Source organism: Limanda limanda, chromosome 1 (assembly GCF_963576545.1).
Source record: "Limanda limanda chromosome 1, fLimLim1.1, whole genome shotgun sequence".
NCBI lineage: Eukaryota > Metazoa > Chordata > Actinopteri > Pleuronectiformes > Pleuronectidae > Limanda > Limanda limanda.
Window position 1 is genome coordinate 34,516,515 of NC_083636.1, and position 17,303 is coordinate 34,533,817.

Here is a 17,303-nt window from a genome sequence, read left to right on the forward strand (position 1 = left end):
ACATACCAGGCTGGATTAGAACGGGGAACCGGAGCAGAAACAGGATCCGAGCCTCTCTTCTGTCACTCCCTCACCCTGCCGCTCCTTCCCACAGACATCCTCAACACTTCCTCCTCCAATTAGAGTGACCTTGTTTCATCGGAGTCGAGGAAAGCTTTGTGGGAGTCCGGACCCGGCTTCGAGCAGCGCGCTTGCAACCTGGCCGGCGTGCTCGCAGCCTCGAAGGCTAGAGGTTATCATCAAAATAGCTCAGTTCGAAATCTGTAAGCTGATACGGACACATAAAATAAAACAGACAACAAGCGACGTAACCGTGCCCCTTCCCCGGGAGGGGGGCTCTTCATCTTTGCCCAGTGGTCGTGATCAGCACTTATCCAGCCCTGTTTGTTTTGTAACACAGTAGCAGGGGGCCCCTAGCGGACACTCTTTGAATGCTAAAAAGCGTAAAGCCAGCATAGAGTCTGACATTGTGCCACCTTGGGGAGGAGCGCTGGTAACTCACATGTCTCCTCTGCGATAAGCGGCGCCACTGACAGCTGACGAAAGAGGGGCTGAAGGAAGGGATCGAGCAACTCTATCAGTCCCACCGCAGGCGCTCATGCTGCGTCTGCAGCCGCAGGCCTGTGTGTGTGTGTGTGTTTGGACATATGGCCGACCACACAATGTACAATACACACATGCATTTCTGCAGAAATTCCTTGTTTCAATTCGTCTTTTGTGGCGCGGACAGCTGAGCACAGGCTCTCCTGGAGCTTTTCAGGGTCTGGGCAGAGGCCAAGCCGTCCCAAGTGCATCTCAGGGAGTTCATGCATGTTTCCCACCTGTCCGGCCCTTCACACTCAGGGAAAAATATTCCCCCGAATCCTACATCATTATTTTTGAACAGCACCGTTGTAAATGCTCAGCACATCAATAACTTTAACAGCAGCCACGTCCAGTTGAAGGACCTTAAATTTGTCATTTCTATGGTCAGAGATCTGTAGCCTCATTGGATTCTCATTTACTCATGTGGTGATAATTCAACCTTGACTATTAATAAGTTGTCTACAGCATGAAGCTATAGCTATGTATGAACAGGCGTGCATGTAGCCTTTACAGTCTTTTAGAATCATTTTAATTTCATTTCAACGGTTCAAATCCGACCATGAAGTTGAGTTATTATGGTTACATCAGTCCACCATCCACTCTGGAAGAGAGCACTCCATAAAATGGGCATAATGTAATTATATATATTGCCATCATGGGTCTGAAAGGACATGTGGGTTTTAAATGGCTCCTTGTACACTTTTAGTATCTGTGTTTAACCTTCCTCACTTCCTCCCTTCTATTTATAAGAGTGTCATAGTCCTGCTGCACTTTGATAGTACCAAGTGATCTCATTTACACACACACACATTGCACACACTCACCCACAGGCACAGTTACATACACACACGCACACACACACACACACACAGGCTGTTATGACCACATATTCTGCACACATACAATCTATGTGCGAATGATGCCAACAAATACCCATAAAATGTTTGTGCAATGAGTGAAACAGATGGAAATAACCGCACCGGGCGCCACAATAGCCGAGCATTTTGGCAGCGAGCCACGGCTGAATTGTAGCATGTCCTAATGGATCAGCTGAAAGCTATGTGAATCCTTCAGTATCGGCCCCGAGTACCTGCTCTCTGCCTCTGCAGCTCTGTGCCAGGAGTGATCCGGGGCTCAGTGCCCGCTGACAGCCGAGCTCACTCTGGCAAACAACCGGCACTTCTGACTGAGTAAATGTACTTAATTACATCCCCACACTGTCAAATTCTAAAGTCAGGAACAAAATCAACAACAAGAAACACGCGCAAGCTCCTGCTTGGCTGGGATGGATTTTTGTCTGCCACATATACCAGAGAACTGATCTCCACCAAGGCATTTAATGAATCTGTGTAATTATGACAGGGATCATAGATATGTGTCCCCTAAATTTAATTTCATTGAATTATTGGTTAAGGACAACATACATTAATGAGCATTTCTACAAATGTGCCAGAGCTTTACATTTTCAACTGCTTCTGTGGCCAAATGTTTTTTAGAAAAACAAGACAATATAGCAAAATTATGCCAGATTTTTTTTTGTTTTTTATCAAGAACCAAATGTGAAAATTCCTTTTCTTGCAATGTTAAAGAATGTGATAAAAATTCCTTTATCCAGTTCTTTTTCCAGATCAATCCCAGAATCTAATGGTTTCTTTCTTGGCCTGTGTCCCACCCGGCCTCTTAAAGTTTTGTGGAAATCTGACAACAGACAAACAAAAACAAACTAACTAACCAAACTTGAATGGCACTCATTAGAGTGCATACCACCGCCAAAGCCCAGTCCCCTTAAATTCAATCAAGCTGCACCAAATTGCACACAGGCACAGATATCAGTTCCCTAAACATGCCTGATTATTTCCATCCATCAATTATTCTTCGAGAAATCAACAAAAATGTTGAAAAATTGCCCTGTCTCGCAACTTTAATTAGAATAAAATAAAGATCCTATTTCCACCCCTTGATCCAGATTTCTTCCAGACCCATACAACCAAGTTCAGTGGTTATCAGCCTGGTAGTTTTTGAGTAATCCTGAAAACCATCAAACAAACAAAGGTACTTTGCCGAGGTAATAAACAGAACCTGTTCAGTGTAAGTGGTTTGTTTCTTTTTGAGCAAAAGTTCAGCAAAATACTGGAAATGTATAATGTGGATCATGGTCAATATTTGCTGCTGCTTTTCAAACTAAACTGTGTGGAGGGCTAAACACTAATAAGTCACTGTCCTTTTCCCTGAGTTGTTTTGACACGAGGTGTGCTCATGACAACATCCACATTTTGTATGTATCGTGTTTAAAACGATGCCCACTCAAACATACACAGTCAAGCACACGGACACCCCCACCCGACATAGTGCACGCTGTTTTAATCTGAGCCTGTCAGCAGCGTGTCACAACAGAAACATCAGGCTGAGAGGAGACTCCCCAGCATGCTCTGCTGCTGTCAGCCATACATTATTCTATTTCTGCAACTGGACCCTTGTTGTGAAATTAGATTTTCAAAATAAACTGTCAAGCTAATGATGAAATTGTTTTAATCGTACCCCTGATTCAAGTCATGTTTGTGGGTCAGACACAAGTTTAAAAAAAGTAATCATTCAAACCACAACTGGAATGGCACTCAATACGCCGGCCAAGGGCCAAACACTCCTCTCAATGTGCACCATGATTTGTTTTCTGAGAAGTTGGTGTAAATGTATAGAAAATGTTCCATCTCACAATGTTACAGAGAGAGAAAACAAAAAAACCTCTGTCGGGTTACCCTGCCAAAATTGAATGGGTACTTTCTTGGCCCATGTCCGTTAAGTAGTTCTTGCGTAATCCTGCTGACAAACCAACCAACAAGTGGACAGGGGTGAAAACATAACCTCCTTGGCGAAGGTAGTATTGTCATATTTCAGTTGCTGTTTGTTTTCCATCGATTTGCTCACTGAGTGTTGCATCATCTTTGTGGACTTTGTGCGATGCACTCCATTAAAAAACACATTGTTAAGATGGAATGAAACATTTGAAAGCCTGGCTTTTACTGCATTTTACACGGAACAGTGACTCCGACTGAGGAGGCAGAAAACACACGAACGAAACCACGAACAGGTTGCCAACTGTTAACATATCACAGTGATCTTAAATACGATGATTTAAACACAACAAGCCATTATCGAGGGACCTAACACACACAGGGGATGACGGGATTCCCCGAAGACGTCTAGGGAGAAAAAGAGATAAGCCATGCGTGACATTTGTTTTATATTAGTCTTTTACAATTCTCTATTAAAGCAAAAGCAGCTGCAGTGATCTGGATTGTTTGTGCGAAGGTTGTTATATGTTCATATAAACTCTGTGGGGAGTCATTGTTCTTTCCCTCCGAGGGCCTGTCAGCGCTCTGCAGAGTCCTGACATCCAAAATGGAGACTCCGGCCCCGTCAGGCCGCGCAAATAATGAAAGAACGTTCTTCTCGCGCTGGTGACGAGTGTCTTCCTCACTCCCCATGTGGCGGTGATTCACTCGGCTTACTCATGTTACTCCTGCAAACAAATTAATATTTATTATAGTGGCTGAAGTATTCAGGCCCGCGGGGACCTGTGTCACCCTGAGGCCTGAGCAGCGCTCGCACATAAAGGAGCTCTCTGAGATTGTTCTATTTTCAGTGACCATTATCTCTTCACAACTCCGGCTGCATGAGACAGAGGATGGTCACAGAGGAATCCTGTGGTGACTAGATATCAATAAACAATATGGCCTCTGTCTGACATGGCTCTGAGCAGGCTGTGTCCTAGACTAGCCTGACATGTCGTGTCATATGTACTGACATAAAAATATCTCCTATGTGAAACGTCCCACAGTTAACTAGTCATCTAATACATTTTATGGTGCCAAGTAAATTGTCATAGGTAAGAAACCGCTATGGGGAACCAGGAGACGCATCTACTATTACAGAGATGTGGCTGAAAGTAATTGGGGTAATAATTATGGCTGCCTGAAGGTTAAGATTGTTTTAATTATGAAATGTTCTGCCTGATATGTTCACTGATAATTGTTTGGTCTATAAAAAGTGAGATAGTGTAATATTTCCCTGTGCTAGAGGTGATGACACAGCTCAAAGTGTTCAGTCTGTTACCGTAGGAGACGAGTAAAAGCCAATTAATTTCATGCATAATTAAAACTAAAGTTGAAATTTGTATTTTAATTAAAATGTCCCATTAAATTCCACTCACCAATAGATATTAATTCCCTAAAATTGCCTGATTGTTTTCATTAAGATCCATGAATTATTCTCTAAGAAACTGGTAAATATTCCCCCCCCCAAAAAAAACAACAACCTGGAAGTGTTAAAGAAAGTGATGAAGAAATTTCCTAGATCTGTCTTTGTGCAGAACTGCTCCAACATCTGATGGTCTCTTTCTTGTCTTACACCAATTTATTTTGAAATCCTTGCAGTACATTTGCGTAATCCTGCAGAAAAATAAACAAATTGGGGCAAAGACTGAATCTCCTGCAGAGACGATGATAACAATACCATCACTGGGATTTTTCCTTTACAAAAACAAGAGATCAGTCAAATTAACACAGCAAATGCAGCATAATTAGAATCTATCATCCACATCATGCTCTTCCTTTGAGGGTGGCGGGAGGGGGCCAAAGCCAATATTAAAATATATACGTATAAATATTTACATATAGGGTAATTTTCAAACATTTGCCATTTGAATCTGTCAATAATTGTTGTATTATCAACAGCTTTTAACATGTTTGATATGTACTTATTTCTTAATGGTTTGAAATATGAAACACTTAGATATGAAAGCACATGACTTGTACAAAATCAGAATTGTGTTCTTTACCAATTCATTTTGTGTAGGCAGATAATACGTGGGATACCTCATCTCCCAGTGAATTTAGAACAACCTTGAAAAAAAGAACAGTCTTATTAAATATAATCTTCCGTATGTCCGTTCACATTAGACTCATGCTTAGAGCCTGTTTACATAACCAGCGTTTTACTTTCCGCTAATTCTCTTGACCAGTTTATTCCTGCCCGAGCTAATGGGACACTGGAGGCTATCCCAGTATGCGCTCGTGGGGGAAACATCACAGCGAGACAGAATTAATTTTTGTGAGTAAGAGATGAAGGAGGTACAGCGAAAGAGAAAGATCATTCAAGTCATATCTTAATATCAACAGTAGAAGCTGTCGTCAATGATTTCTTCATATTATGTTTAGAGCTTTTCATGTGGAAATTATCACGGGAGGAAGAACAGATAAACATCTAAGGTGGAAACAGACTCTACATGTGAAAATGCAGAATCTGTTGCAGAGGGACAAGATTTTTTTGGGGCTGGACGTCTTCTGGTTGATGTTTCTAGTTTGACCAATCACGTATGAGCAGGCTTCAGTTAGCGAGAGGAAAAGAGGCGGACGACATTAACCAAATTTCATCGGCTGTCGGCTTAAAAACCATTCAAATGCACAAAGCTATAAATAGAGATAGAATAGAAATATAAATAGCCAAAATGTTGTCTGAACCTTAAACACCAACAAAAAGTATCTCTTTTGATTTATGTGGAGAAACGTTGGACCTGTGTGATAAAAGAAATTTGCACTCCAAGAAATTAGAGTGCAAACGGGGAACTGAGGCAGAGTCTTGTCCTGGATATTCGCGGACAACATACCCCAAAATAACAGACATTGCACCCAGAGATACATTTGTCATCAAATCTTAGCCAATGGATTCCAAGATTGTAATCATTAGAACATTTCTGGCTCACACATTGGTTATTTGGTCCAATTATACAGTGAGTATATACTCCTTTAACAGTAGGATAATGGCAGGAGGCAGTTTCAGCTTTACTCAGACGGTACTGCCAAAACACTCAAGGTCAAATGTGTGTCAGCGTGTGGAAGTAATGAAGAGACAGTGTGAGTCATGGCTAAGTTTCCATCAAGTTTCCAACAGACAGGAAACGGATTCAGGTGGTTGCATCACGACAAATGAAACATTGATGATTGTCAGTCGATCTAATGAAAACGCATGTGAGAACATGACAAAGAGGAATCCATACAATAAGGACTTGGCTCAGGACCACGCACATTCTTTGAGAATGGGGCACGGCGTTGTAGAAAATGCATGAAAGAAAAGACGTGTATTGACAAGACGTTTCGGCCCAAAAGAAAACAACGAAGGAGCCTTAATAGCAGAGGATAACAGATAAGTCAGCGTGGATTTAAAGTGTCAGTGCTGGGATTTCCATCCTTTTATCCAAGAGCCATCTAGCAGCATTTTCTCGTGTTAAATTAAAACCAGAGCTCTTTCTTGGAAAAGTTTGTTGGAAGGAGCCCCAGCTCTCTTCTGGCACCGAGGAACAAAAAAATGACTTTAATAGTTAAAGGACTGGGTGACTGGTGGAATTCAGTTGTGCGGAAGATGAAAGGTTTGTGAATCATGAGGGGTGATGGAGAGGCTTTGGCTGCTGTGTGTGTGCTGTGTGTATGAGTTTGTGTATGAGTGTGTGTGTGCAGGTGTCGCCTCAGGCTCACCTTGACAAGAACCTGCGCATTGCACGAGCTCTCGATCCAAGTTGCGCGTGAGCTTTTAATGCGTTTGTGTATTTGTAGTGGAGCGCATTGCAAACGTGGCTATTACAACAAACCCCGGTGTCCTCCGGGAGCCTCCTGGCCTGCAGGCGTCTGCACCCCTTGTGGTAAATAGCAGGTGAAGTGGCACTCTCGTATCTGAGATGTGTGCGCAGCCATCAGACGGAACCTGACACCGGTGTGCGCGGATCAGGTTGGAACCACGCATCGCCACAGAACATCTCCAAATCGCATTCCCGCATTCTGAAATCCAACCCCGAGGACATCAGGATGTGTGACATAATCCCCGAGACATCTGAAAACCTCGCTGCTCCGAAACAGGGGGGGGGCTCCAGGGGTGGTTTGGGACAGACACGCGGCGGACCCTCTTGTTATTCACTGTTTTGCTCTTGCAAAGGGGGGGTGGGGGGGTCTATAAAAGAGGGGCGGACACCAACTGGCCCACGACTATAAATCTCTCCAAACCGCCCCTGTGCGCGGTGCGTCGTCGTGCGCAGACATCTGTCCCACTTCAGTCCAGCATGAGGAGGAGGAGGACGCGTGTGGACACCCTGCGAGCTGCATAGAGACACACTACCTGACCCTGGAGGAGGAAAATGGAGAATAAACACCCGCATCTGTGCTGTGAACCCTGTCCAGACCCTGCAAACTGTCGGAGAATATGAGTTCCTAACGCACTCTTGGAGATATATCCACTGCTTTTCCAATCAGGACGCAGAGAAGAGTTTGTGTCCCTGTGGGAAAGCGGACACCTTTCTGCGCCTCGCTCATGCGCCCGGAGACGCTGATGTCTTCATTGGACTCCTCTCACTGGGAGATGGTGGATCTCTCTCGGATTTCCAACGTGGAAACGTAGCATCCAATTCATCAGCGACTGCAAGCGGAGCCAGCGGCGGCGCAGTGGCACTCGGTCGGTGGGCTGCTCTTCCAACACACAGTACCTTTGGACTCGAACGTGTGGGACGGACGCACGGTTCGGTCGGTGCGCTGCTGGACCGGAGGACGCGCGAACCCACACCTGGCGCACCGTCTCTGCTTTATTTCCCGTTTTTTTGCTATTACACGTTTCGAGGAACTTTTAAGTTTTGGATCAGCTCGGGAGACGCTCAATGAGTCGCGTTTACTGTTTGGATTCTAACGCAAACAGCCGAGCGGGTTCCAGGGCTGCATGGGCCGAATTTAAAGTAAGAGAAGCCTTCATGTTTGCACAATTTTACATTCTGCATATCCTTCGAATATCTGTGCGTAAAGTACCAAAAAAAGGCGCTTCACTTCCAGTGGTTCTCGCTGAAATAACAAACCCACACGGGAAATGCAACTTGTGCTTGTGTGTGTGTCAGTTGTTGGGACTTTTTTTGCGTTGCATGTTAAAGCCCACAGTATTTACCCATGCATGGCTGTTTAGGTTTACTGCAGACTCAACATGCCATTAGACGGAGTCACGTAAGCTTTGGGGAATCGCCATCTGGCCAACGCGCACCATTATTTAGGCTATCGGTGCCAATCTTTTTGGTGCGTGCTTTAACCAACGCATTTCGTGTGTGTGTTTGTGTGTGTGTGTGTGTGTGTGTGAGAGAGAGAGAGGCGCACCCTCCTGATATCACAGCAGCAGGAATGTATCATCTTATAATCCCCCAGTTTAATTTAAATAAATAAATAAACAATCAAGTACATATCGAGCTGCTGATTAATCATAAATCTTTGTAATTTTTCGAAAAAATGCGGCATTTTTATGCACAGTTTTACGCACAGTTTTACGCACAGTTTTAAGCATTCTCTCCATGTTCTGCTTCTACATTCGGAGGATATCTCGACTTTATAAAGCACATTAAAGTTATATTTTATTGATTCATTCTTTATAGTATAGGGTTACTCTGATATGCATGTTGACAGCAACACTACAGAACAAAGTGTGGATCAAAGTCTCTTGACATGATGGCACAGTTATTAATATAGAATGAGTCAGTGGAGCTCTGGCCACATCACTTTGATGACTTCATTACAAACAAAAGTTGGCCTGCACCCAGAGCACGCAAGAAATGTTTCTGTCCTAATGTTGAGTTCATTCTAACCAGTTTTTATCACTTTGGTTCCAATTAAACATCCCCTCTGATTTATTTTCCACAGCTTTCTTCATAGGAACTGAGTCTAAGATGAAGTTATGGGATGTTTTGGCCACGTGTTTGTTGCTCCTGAGCTCTGCTGCCACACGGCCTCTCTACCAAAACACTCAGCCCGCCAAGAGGACTTACTTCCCCAGCAGCTACAGTGAATCCACCTCTCTGTCTGTGGAGGACGAAGAGCCAGCGTTCCAGCGTGAGGACCACAACCTGCAGGAGATCTCCATGGAGAATCAATGTAAGGCTCCCCGGCGTGTTATGACAGCAATCTATTGTGGCGTGAGCTCACTGGGAGAGGCACTTGAATGGCTGGTAATTGGCTTGTGTGGAAAAACATGCACCGAATCATTCAGACGTCAGGGGAGAAGGGAAATCTCACATTTGTTTTGTCTTATTGTCCTTCACAGCCGTGTGTTGATTCTTGACACCAGGTATATTTTAAACCAGGGCAGCTCAGACTGGGACCCAGTTGCCAAGTAATCTGGCCTCTTCCTGGACTAATTACACTTGGGGAACAGTGTGTAAAGTGATATCCACCTGGGCTGAGCCACCAGTGGAGAGTCCTTCATTGATAAGGCTCTCAGGCGGGCCGGCTATCAGCAGGAAGATCTTAATTTGTGTTTTATTGCTGCTGTGGTTTACATAGAGTGGTGTCAAAACAAGCCAGCGACAATGAGTTAAAGTAGGGCCAGCTCCGAGTGTTTTCCCCTTCTCTCTGTGTTTATGCTCACCTCTGCGACTGGAGAGACCCCCCTCCTATGTTTACCCTTCTGTCAGAAAGTCAGGAGTCATGGCGTGTTTGGAAGGGAAGGCAGGTCGCAGGGACTCTCAGGGCAGTGGCTGGACAACACCGGGGGAGTTTAACACATCCAGAGAGAGAGAGAGTCCTGTGTTTATGTTCATTTGGACAGCGACGGTGGGCAGGAATTTATTTTGTTTGGATCAGCGCGACGTTGTATCATCTTCACGCAGATGTAAATGCTGCCAAGATCTAGATAAGGAATGGAACATTTAGACGAATGTTTGTCCCGCCACCTCATCTTCTGTTTGGAGCCGCGGTGACATCACTGATTTGCTGTGTAACCCAAGACCATTAACTATGCACTAATAGTGTAAACAACACCGGGACTCCAAGTGGGGACAAGGTCTTTAGTCTTTTTGCGTTTAAAGTCAGAACCTGGTTACGACTTCACACAAAACAGTTGCACAAATCGCCAAAGAACATATTAGAGATTATTCAAAAACACTAAGTATTAGTTATGCACAAGTTGCATCACCAGTTCCCACTGTCTGCGGCCACCAGTCCGGCCAGTCAGCAGGTGTACACTGTAGCCACCCTGCCTGTCAGCTGACACACAATAGGCCAGAACAGAACAGGTAAGAGAGAAGAGATAGGTGACACTTCAACAAAGGGGCCGGCGTCGACCACAACGCCACCTGCCACACATCACACCCTGCTGACACACATACGGCATGACGACGCACAACCGTACACTCACTCACACACACACACGTGCACGCACAACGCTAATGTAATTAGACTCTGGGTAATTGACTTAATCTCAGAACAATACGTCTTCATGAGCTTCATACATAGTTTATCGCTGCCAGACCTGCGGGCGTCGGAGTCGGAGCGACGTATCTCCTTAATGGAATCAACATGTAACAAAGGAGGGTCCAAGGCTTCCTGTCAGTCCTGCTCGGAGCAGATGGTGCAGAGCTGTGCCGCTGCATGTTTTCAGTTTCAGGCAGGCTCCGATCTGCTCCGTCTAAACGACTCAAAGCACGTGATTCCTTCATTCAGACTTTGAAGTCTCCGCATTCTAAATGTGCATCCATCACGGATTGAAATGACTTGAGGTACGACGTCACACTGCATCTCTCTCGGTGGTTTAATTGGCCTGTGTGTACTTTATCAATGCAAGAAGACGCTGTGTGTGAAACTGCTGAAACTCCTTTAAAAGACCTGATGAACTAGTGATTTCACATGCAGATAATCTGAAAATTGAACTGACAACACCTTCGGACCTTCACCCTCCTAATCATCCTCCCCAGAGTCGTCTCCGAGGACAGAGGAGTTAAATCAGGGCACCTGCACCTTCACCAGAACTACCCTGGACTCTTTGTGCATTCCTACGCTCGAGACTTATCTATAAATCATCGTGAACGGTTGCAGTTCTGCACATTTCGGAGTATTTATAGACATTATCTGTTTATATGTCCGTGCATGTGTTTGGACACTTTACCGACCACATGCTGGCTGACCATGAGTACGTTGAGTCAACAACAATGATCAGTATTCTTTACTGCATCTTTATAGTTCTACATGCAATGCACACATCTGCCTTCGTACTTTTTGGGAAATACTCAAATTCACTTTCTGGCAAAGAATTCTATGCAAAGATCAATAGTTGTGTCTGATGTTTCCATTCAGCATAAGAATTTGCAGCTGTGATTTTTTTCACTTTGGTTTTTGTACAGATTAAACAAATGAGATATAATCAGTTATCTTTAGAGTTGTTGGTAGGTAAAGGGGTTTTAACCTGTACTTTGAGCCAGGCTAGTCATTTACCTTTGATTCCAGTCTTTGTGCTAAGCTAAGCTAATGGGCTGTTGGCACAGATGAATGGTGTAAATCTTCTCAGCCAATTCTCTGCCATGAAGCAAATAATCAAATTTCCTAATAAAAAGCTTTTCCATTAAGATAATACTTTTATTATTTCATATATTTAAACTGATATTTAAAATTTTAATGAATGATTGAATACATGTTTGTGCCAAAAATACAGATCTGATGCCATTCTGCAATAATACAAAAGACAAAACAAAGACACTAGAGAAAAAAAATGTTTTTGTACATTATGTTTATGTCTAGCTTTAGATAAAATGTAATTAAAAAGTATTGTATCTCCTGTATCTTCCAGACGACATCGCGGGTCTCTATCCAGAGAAGTTTGACGACGTGATGGATTTTATCGAGGCCACCATCGGCCGACTCCGGAGATCGTCGGACCCCAGCGGCGGCTCCAGGGGCCGGAGGGAGCAGAGACAGAGGGGAGCGGCGAACACGGGCGGCGCCAGGGGCGAGGGCAGAGGACATGGCGACAGGAGGCGGGGTCGGGGGCGAGGGGGCAGCCGAGGTGGCAAGGGGGGCCGAGGCGAGAGGGGACGGGAGAGGATATCGGTGCAGAGCCGAGGCTGCTTGCTGAAGGAGGTCCATCTCAATGTGACGGACTTGGGGCTGGGCTACCAGACCAAGGAGGAGCTGATCTTCCGGTACTGCAGCGGCCCGTGCGTCGAGGCCGAGACCAACTACGACAAGATCCTCAACAACCTCACGCACAACAAGAAGCTGGACAAGGACACGCCCTCCCGCACCTGCTGTCGGCCGATCGCGTTCGACGACGACTTGTCTTTCCTGGACGACAACGTGGTGTATCACACGCTGAAGAAGCACTCTGCCAGGAAGTGTGCCTGTGTCTGAGGAGGCCTCACGGACAATGACAGACACTTGGCGTCAGTGAACCAAGGATCAGCTTTACAAACAGAGGGATGGAGGAGGAAGGGAATCGTCTCTTCACACTCAAGTCGTCCAGATGCCCTGAGCAGTGTGCGACTGTTCAAACACAAGCAGACATGAATCAGCTGTTCACCAGGAGGACAAAGAAGAATCAGTTCTGTTACACTAAAGACGGGAGAGGGGGAAAAAAACGAATGACTTTGTTTGGCTGGTTTTCCTGAAGAATTCATTTTACAGTGAACGTTTTCCTTCACCTCCTCCAAAGACTTGAGATTTGAGGAGTCAAATATTTGCTGATCAGCTGCAGTCAGATTTACCTCCACTGCAAAGTCTGGCTATCGACATTTACATTCACAGCCAAGTGATAAGAGAAATACCGCGCCGGGGTTCAGCAAAGACTTTTTGGTGCAACGCATTCAGATAAAATCCAGTCATATATATATAAATATATATATATACACGTGTGTGTAAGAGGTATATTTATTAAGATGGAATTAACTTATTGTTATTTATTTCAAAACCATTTTATGAATGAAATGTCATTTTTCCTATTTATTTAAACGCTTTGTTTGTCCTGGACGGTGCCAAAGTGGAGCGATTTCTCATGACAACAATCTTACACCGTAACTTCTAAACACACACATCCTAAAAAATGCTTCTAGGCTTCACTTAGATTCCAGGGTTTCTCAATTCATGAGTCCAGAAAATAGAATTAGTCTAAAATAGGTAAAGTTAAAGGAGTGTAGAAAGAAACGGAGGAGGGGACCAATAGAAGATGTAGATTGAAGTGATCTGTTGTTGTGGAGTGTTCTTAGGGACGGCAGGGTAGATTTTTTTATTTTATTTAGGGACAATTCACCTCATTTTCACCCACACGTGAAGTCGGGGGACTTCAGATGTTGCTCTCTCGTCATCCACATCGTTTTACTGTATGTTTACAAGGAGGCTGCTGTTTATTTGCAAAGTCATCCGAATGAGATAATCCAGAATAGATCTAATGTCACACCAGTCGTCTCTCTGAGGATCTGCAGGTGCCTTTCAGGAACTATCCTTTGAGTCACCGAGGACAGAAGCTGCTAGAATACCTGCCCATCAGCGTCCGTTACCCGAAACCTCCCACTGGCCTCACACCAAGTCTCAGCAAAGGCTTTGCAGCGGCTGCCGTCCCGATCGGCTTTAAAGTTCACCGGGCGGCCTGTGTTTCTGTCTCGGCTCTGACAGACAGGTCTTACTCCCTGAAAAGGGGATTTGAAAGCGATCCTCTCATTTGAGTCTTAACCAAATATCCCCGCCGGCAGAGGCATTTTTGGTGACAGCAGTTTAAGGACGATCTAGCTACTGTAAACTGATGTAAATATCTGAAGAGCAGACGTTTCCACTGGAGAATATGAAGACAATGGGTCGGCTCAGTTTCTTTCTACATAACTCGAGTCGAGTTTATGCCCAAACTCGAGCAGAAACACACATCCAGGAAAACAGGAGGCTCTTTAAAAGTATGTTGCTGTGCCCATCGAGACCCGTGGTTTTAAGTGGAACAAAGAGAGCCCTCGGGTCGGTCTTGATGTGAGCACGGATTAGGGACCAAGGTATCTGTGCCCACCCAGCAGCAAGCAAGCCAGCTTTACTGCGTAATCCCCCTGCAAACAGAACAAATCCACTGCATCAGGCTGAATTTAGGCCAAATACTACATAGAGGGAGAAAAAAAAAAACACTCCAGCTTTTATCGCAGCATACCTCATCAATTGGATCATCTTCCCCTTTAACAACTGATTTGTGCGTAAGCCTTTCCAGATGAGAATGTGCAGTTAGGAGATTTCCCAGAAGCCTCGGAGCACCTTGCCACTCCACGACGTACCGTACGTTAAAGTGTGTAAACTGTGACCAGCCGTCCTCTCATCGTCACCACTTTGTTTCCGCTCAACTGCTCCTGTGCGGTTAGTCCTTTTCGTTTTCACGCAAGGGTTAACAAGCAACAAAAGATGAAGATGCAAAGGAATCCTCAGTGTTAATATAAGAAGAAGGGATTTCCTCTGTGTTCGCTCCTTAATGTGTTTTAACACCTCTGTGGGAAAAGGAAAAGAAAGAAAACCTGTCATGTCGTCTCACTTGTTTTGTGTTACGGAACCAAAGCTCTCGGCAAACTTTATTTTTGTACAATATTCATTTTATAACTTTTTACAGAATTAAACTTGTTTCTATTAAATGACTGTGTCTCCTGGTATCGTGCCATGCACAACACTGGCTCCGGTGCCAGATGGGGCTAATTCTGCCCGGGAAGTGTTTACACGAGCATCGTGCAAAATTGGGGGTGAAGATGTGGGTTAAATGGAGGATGGTTTGAGCGATGGCCTCCACGTTTCGGCCGTCCTCTCCTGTTCTGCATTCCTGAACGCCAGCCCAGGGTCGTACAGTAAACAAAAGCGAGCGGGAAAGCGCCACTGAGCTGTAAATCAAAGCGCTGGCGAATGTTTCCACTGCCCGAGGAAGATATGTAAATGCTGATGAGAAAACGGCAGCAGAGGTGGAGACAGTGAGTCAGTGAGCAGGGACTCTAGGTGTGTATGCGATGTATAGATGAGGCTCGACAAGAGCTATAGGGGAAAGTCCATTTCTATTCTTGTCTCAAAGTACTGACAATTAGAATAATGCAGTACTTCAACATCTCTCAAAGTTTTCTCGCATCTCTCAGTACAAGTTGTTTCAATTATGAAGCCTTCCCAGATATTTTACCAAGTCAAAACAATTTGTTTTCATCCTCATTTTAACAACTTAAAGAAAAGGTGTTAAGTGCTGAAAAGCACGGAGCCCATTTGTTTTAGGAAGTGAGAAAATCCTGTGTAATTCAGTTAAACTGGGAGGTAGAGCTGGAAAACTGTGCACAAGTAAAAATACTGTTACTGAAATGAAATCTTTACTTAAGCGGAAGTAAAATGTATTCTGTACATCTTTAAAGTGGGGGGTTTAAACTTGTTATATGTTGATAATAGTGATATAAGGCTACCAGGTGGATGTACATTACTGTTACAATGCAGATAAGTAGTTCCAGGCAAGAACTGCAGCAAATGCAACCAATAAATTCAAGTCATGCACTTTGCAGCCTGTGCATATCATATATTTAAGTGAGAGTCCATGGACAGCACAGTGTGTCCACATACCTTTATGTATAAGGCAGAACACTACGTCGCTAAGCAACGCACAAGTTAATGACGCTCTCCTCTGTACAGTGAGTTGAGGTCATTAGTTGCTAACACTCGTCTGAACGTCAAGTCTCCACTACTTCCAGCTGAAGGACACAGTGTGAGGGTCTCAGCGTTTTGTCAGTCCCAGCATGCACCTGTGTGTTACGCAACATGGCAGGTGTGTGTGTGGTCGCTGCGCGGTGCATCAAATCAAGAGCGTGTCGCAGTGTTGTGTTCTCCAACGTTTAATCATAACGTCATCGTGTGGTGCTTGTTTTTACTCTAACGAAATATTATTTAAATAAAATTAAGTTTAATATTTAAGTTAGAAATATACTGAAGCGAAATTGTTTTAAAATTCTGCTAAAAGTAAAAGCACACAAAATACAGCTTTGCAACATAATCTGTAACTTGCTTCCCTGCCTTTAATAAGTCTGAGCTGCATCTTTAAAGAGTCAGTGGAGGTCAAGCTCTCCTGATGCCAACTGGGCGATCACATGGTGGAGAGGACCTTCTCCCTCATTAAGACCAGTCTCCCTCTTTCTACTTTCACTACACTCACTCCCATATTTCTTGTCCTGGTATTTCTTTGCCTCATCAAGATTTTATGGCCAGCGGACGTTTGCCAGGAGACTGAGACATCGGGTCGTCTGCTTGTAATTCCGGTCGGCCGGGGGAATGACACGGGATCATTCTTCAGTTTCTCCTATTGTGAGTCGCAACCTCCAAACACCAGCTCAATGACAGAGTGTTGAGACTCCACGTCTTAACATTTAAAAGGTACCATCAGATGTCTCAGGGAGCTTCTGTCTTCACGTCAGGAAATATTCAACCATCACATGAACAATGTGATTCATGCTGTGTTTAAAACACTGGCACGTTGTGGGCAGAGGTTTCATTCCAGAGAGATGTGTAAAGAACTCAAACGTGGGTTTCATTAGGTCTGCACGTTGCGGGCGGTGTCCTCCCTCAGTTAAGACACATATTGACACTGTACAGGTCATTCGAGGCATTTGAACAGAAAGAGAAGTTCCACATCATTATGTTTTTGTAACAATAATGCAACAAACACATAATGTATAGTTGTGGCCACACCTACTTTTAATGTTAAAAACTTAGGCACAAAGCAACTAGACTCCGTTTCAGATTTCACTCTGGATAAAATGTATCACTGTTAAACAAGAGAATAATTGTTTCTTTATATCGAGGTGGAATACAGTGTGTAGAAAAACCCAAACTATCAGATACCTGGATGAACTTCTGTGTATCACCTTCAACAAAACAGTTAACCTTAAAAAAAATACTCCAAAG

General features: G+C 44.2%; 1 protein-coding gene across 1 annotated transcript; it reads left to right on the forward strand.

The window, feature by feature from the left end:
• Positions 1-7,712: 7,712 nt before the first annotated feature.
• On the forward strand, positions 7,713-15,016 carry gdnfa (glial cell derived neurotrophic factor a). The gene is made up of 3 exons (XM_061075356.1): positions 7,713-8,356; positions 9,300-9,530; positions 12,217-15,016. The coding sequence occupies exons 2-3, from the start codon at positions 9,326-9,328 to the stop codon at positions 12,774-12,776; spliced, it is 765 nt and encodes a 254-aa protein (XP_060931339.1). The 5' UTR covers positions 7,713-8,356; positions 9,300-9,325; the 3' UTR covers positions 12,777-15,016.
• The last annotated feature ends 2,287 nt before the right edge of the window (positions 15,017-17,303 follow it).

Coding starts and splice junctions, on each gene's coding strand:
- gdnfa (XM_061075356.1), top strand. CDS start 9,326: ATGAAGTTATGGGATGTTTTGGCCACGTGTTTGTTGCTCCTGAGCTCT. Junction 9,531..12,216: donor GATCTCCATGGAGAATCAAT/GTAAGGCTCCCC, acceptor TGTATCTTCCAG/ACGACATCGCGGGTCTCTAT.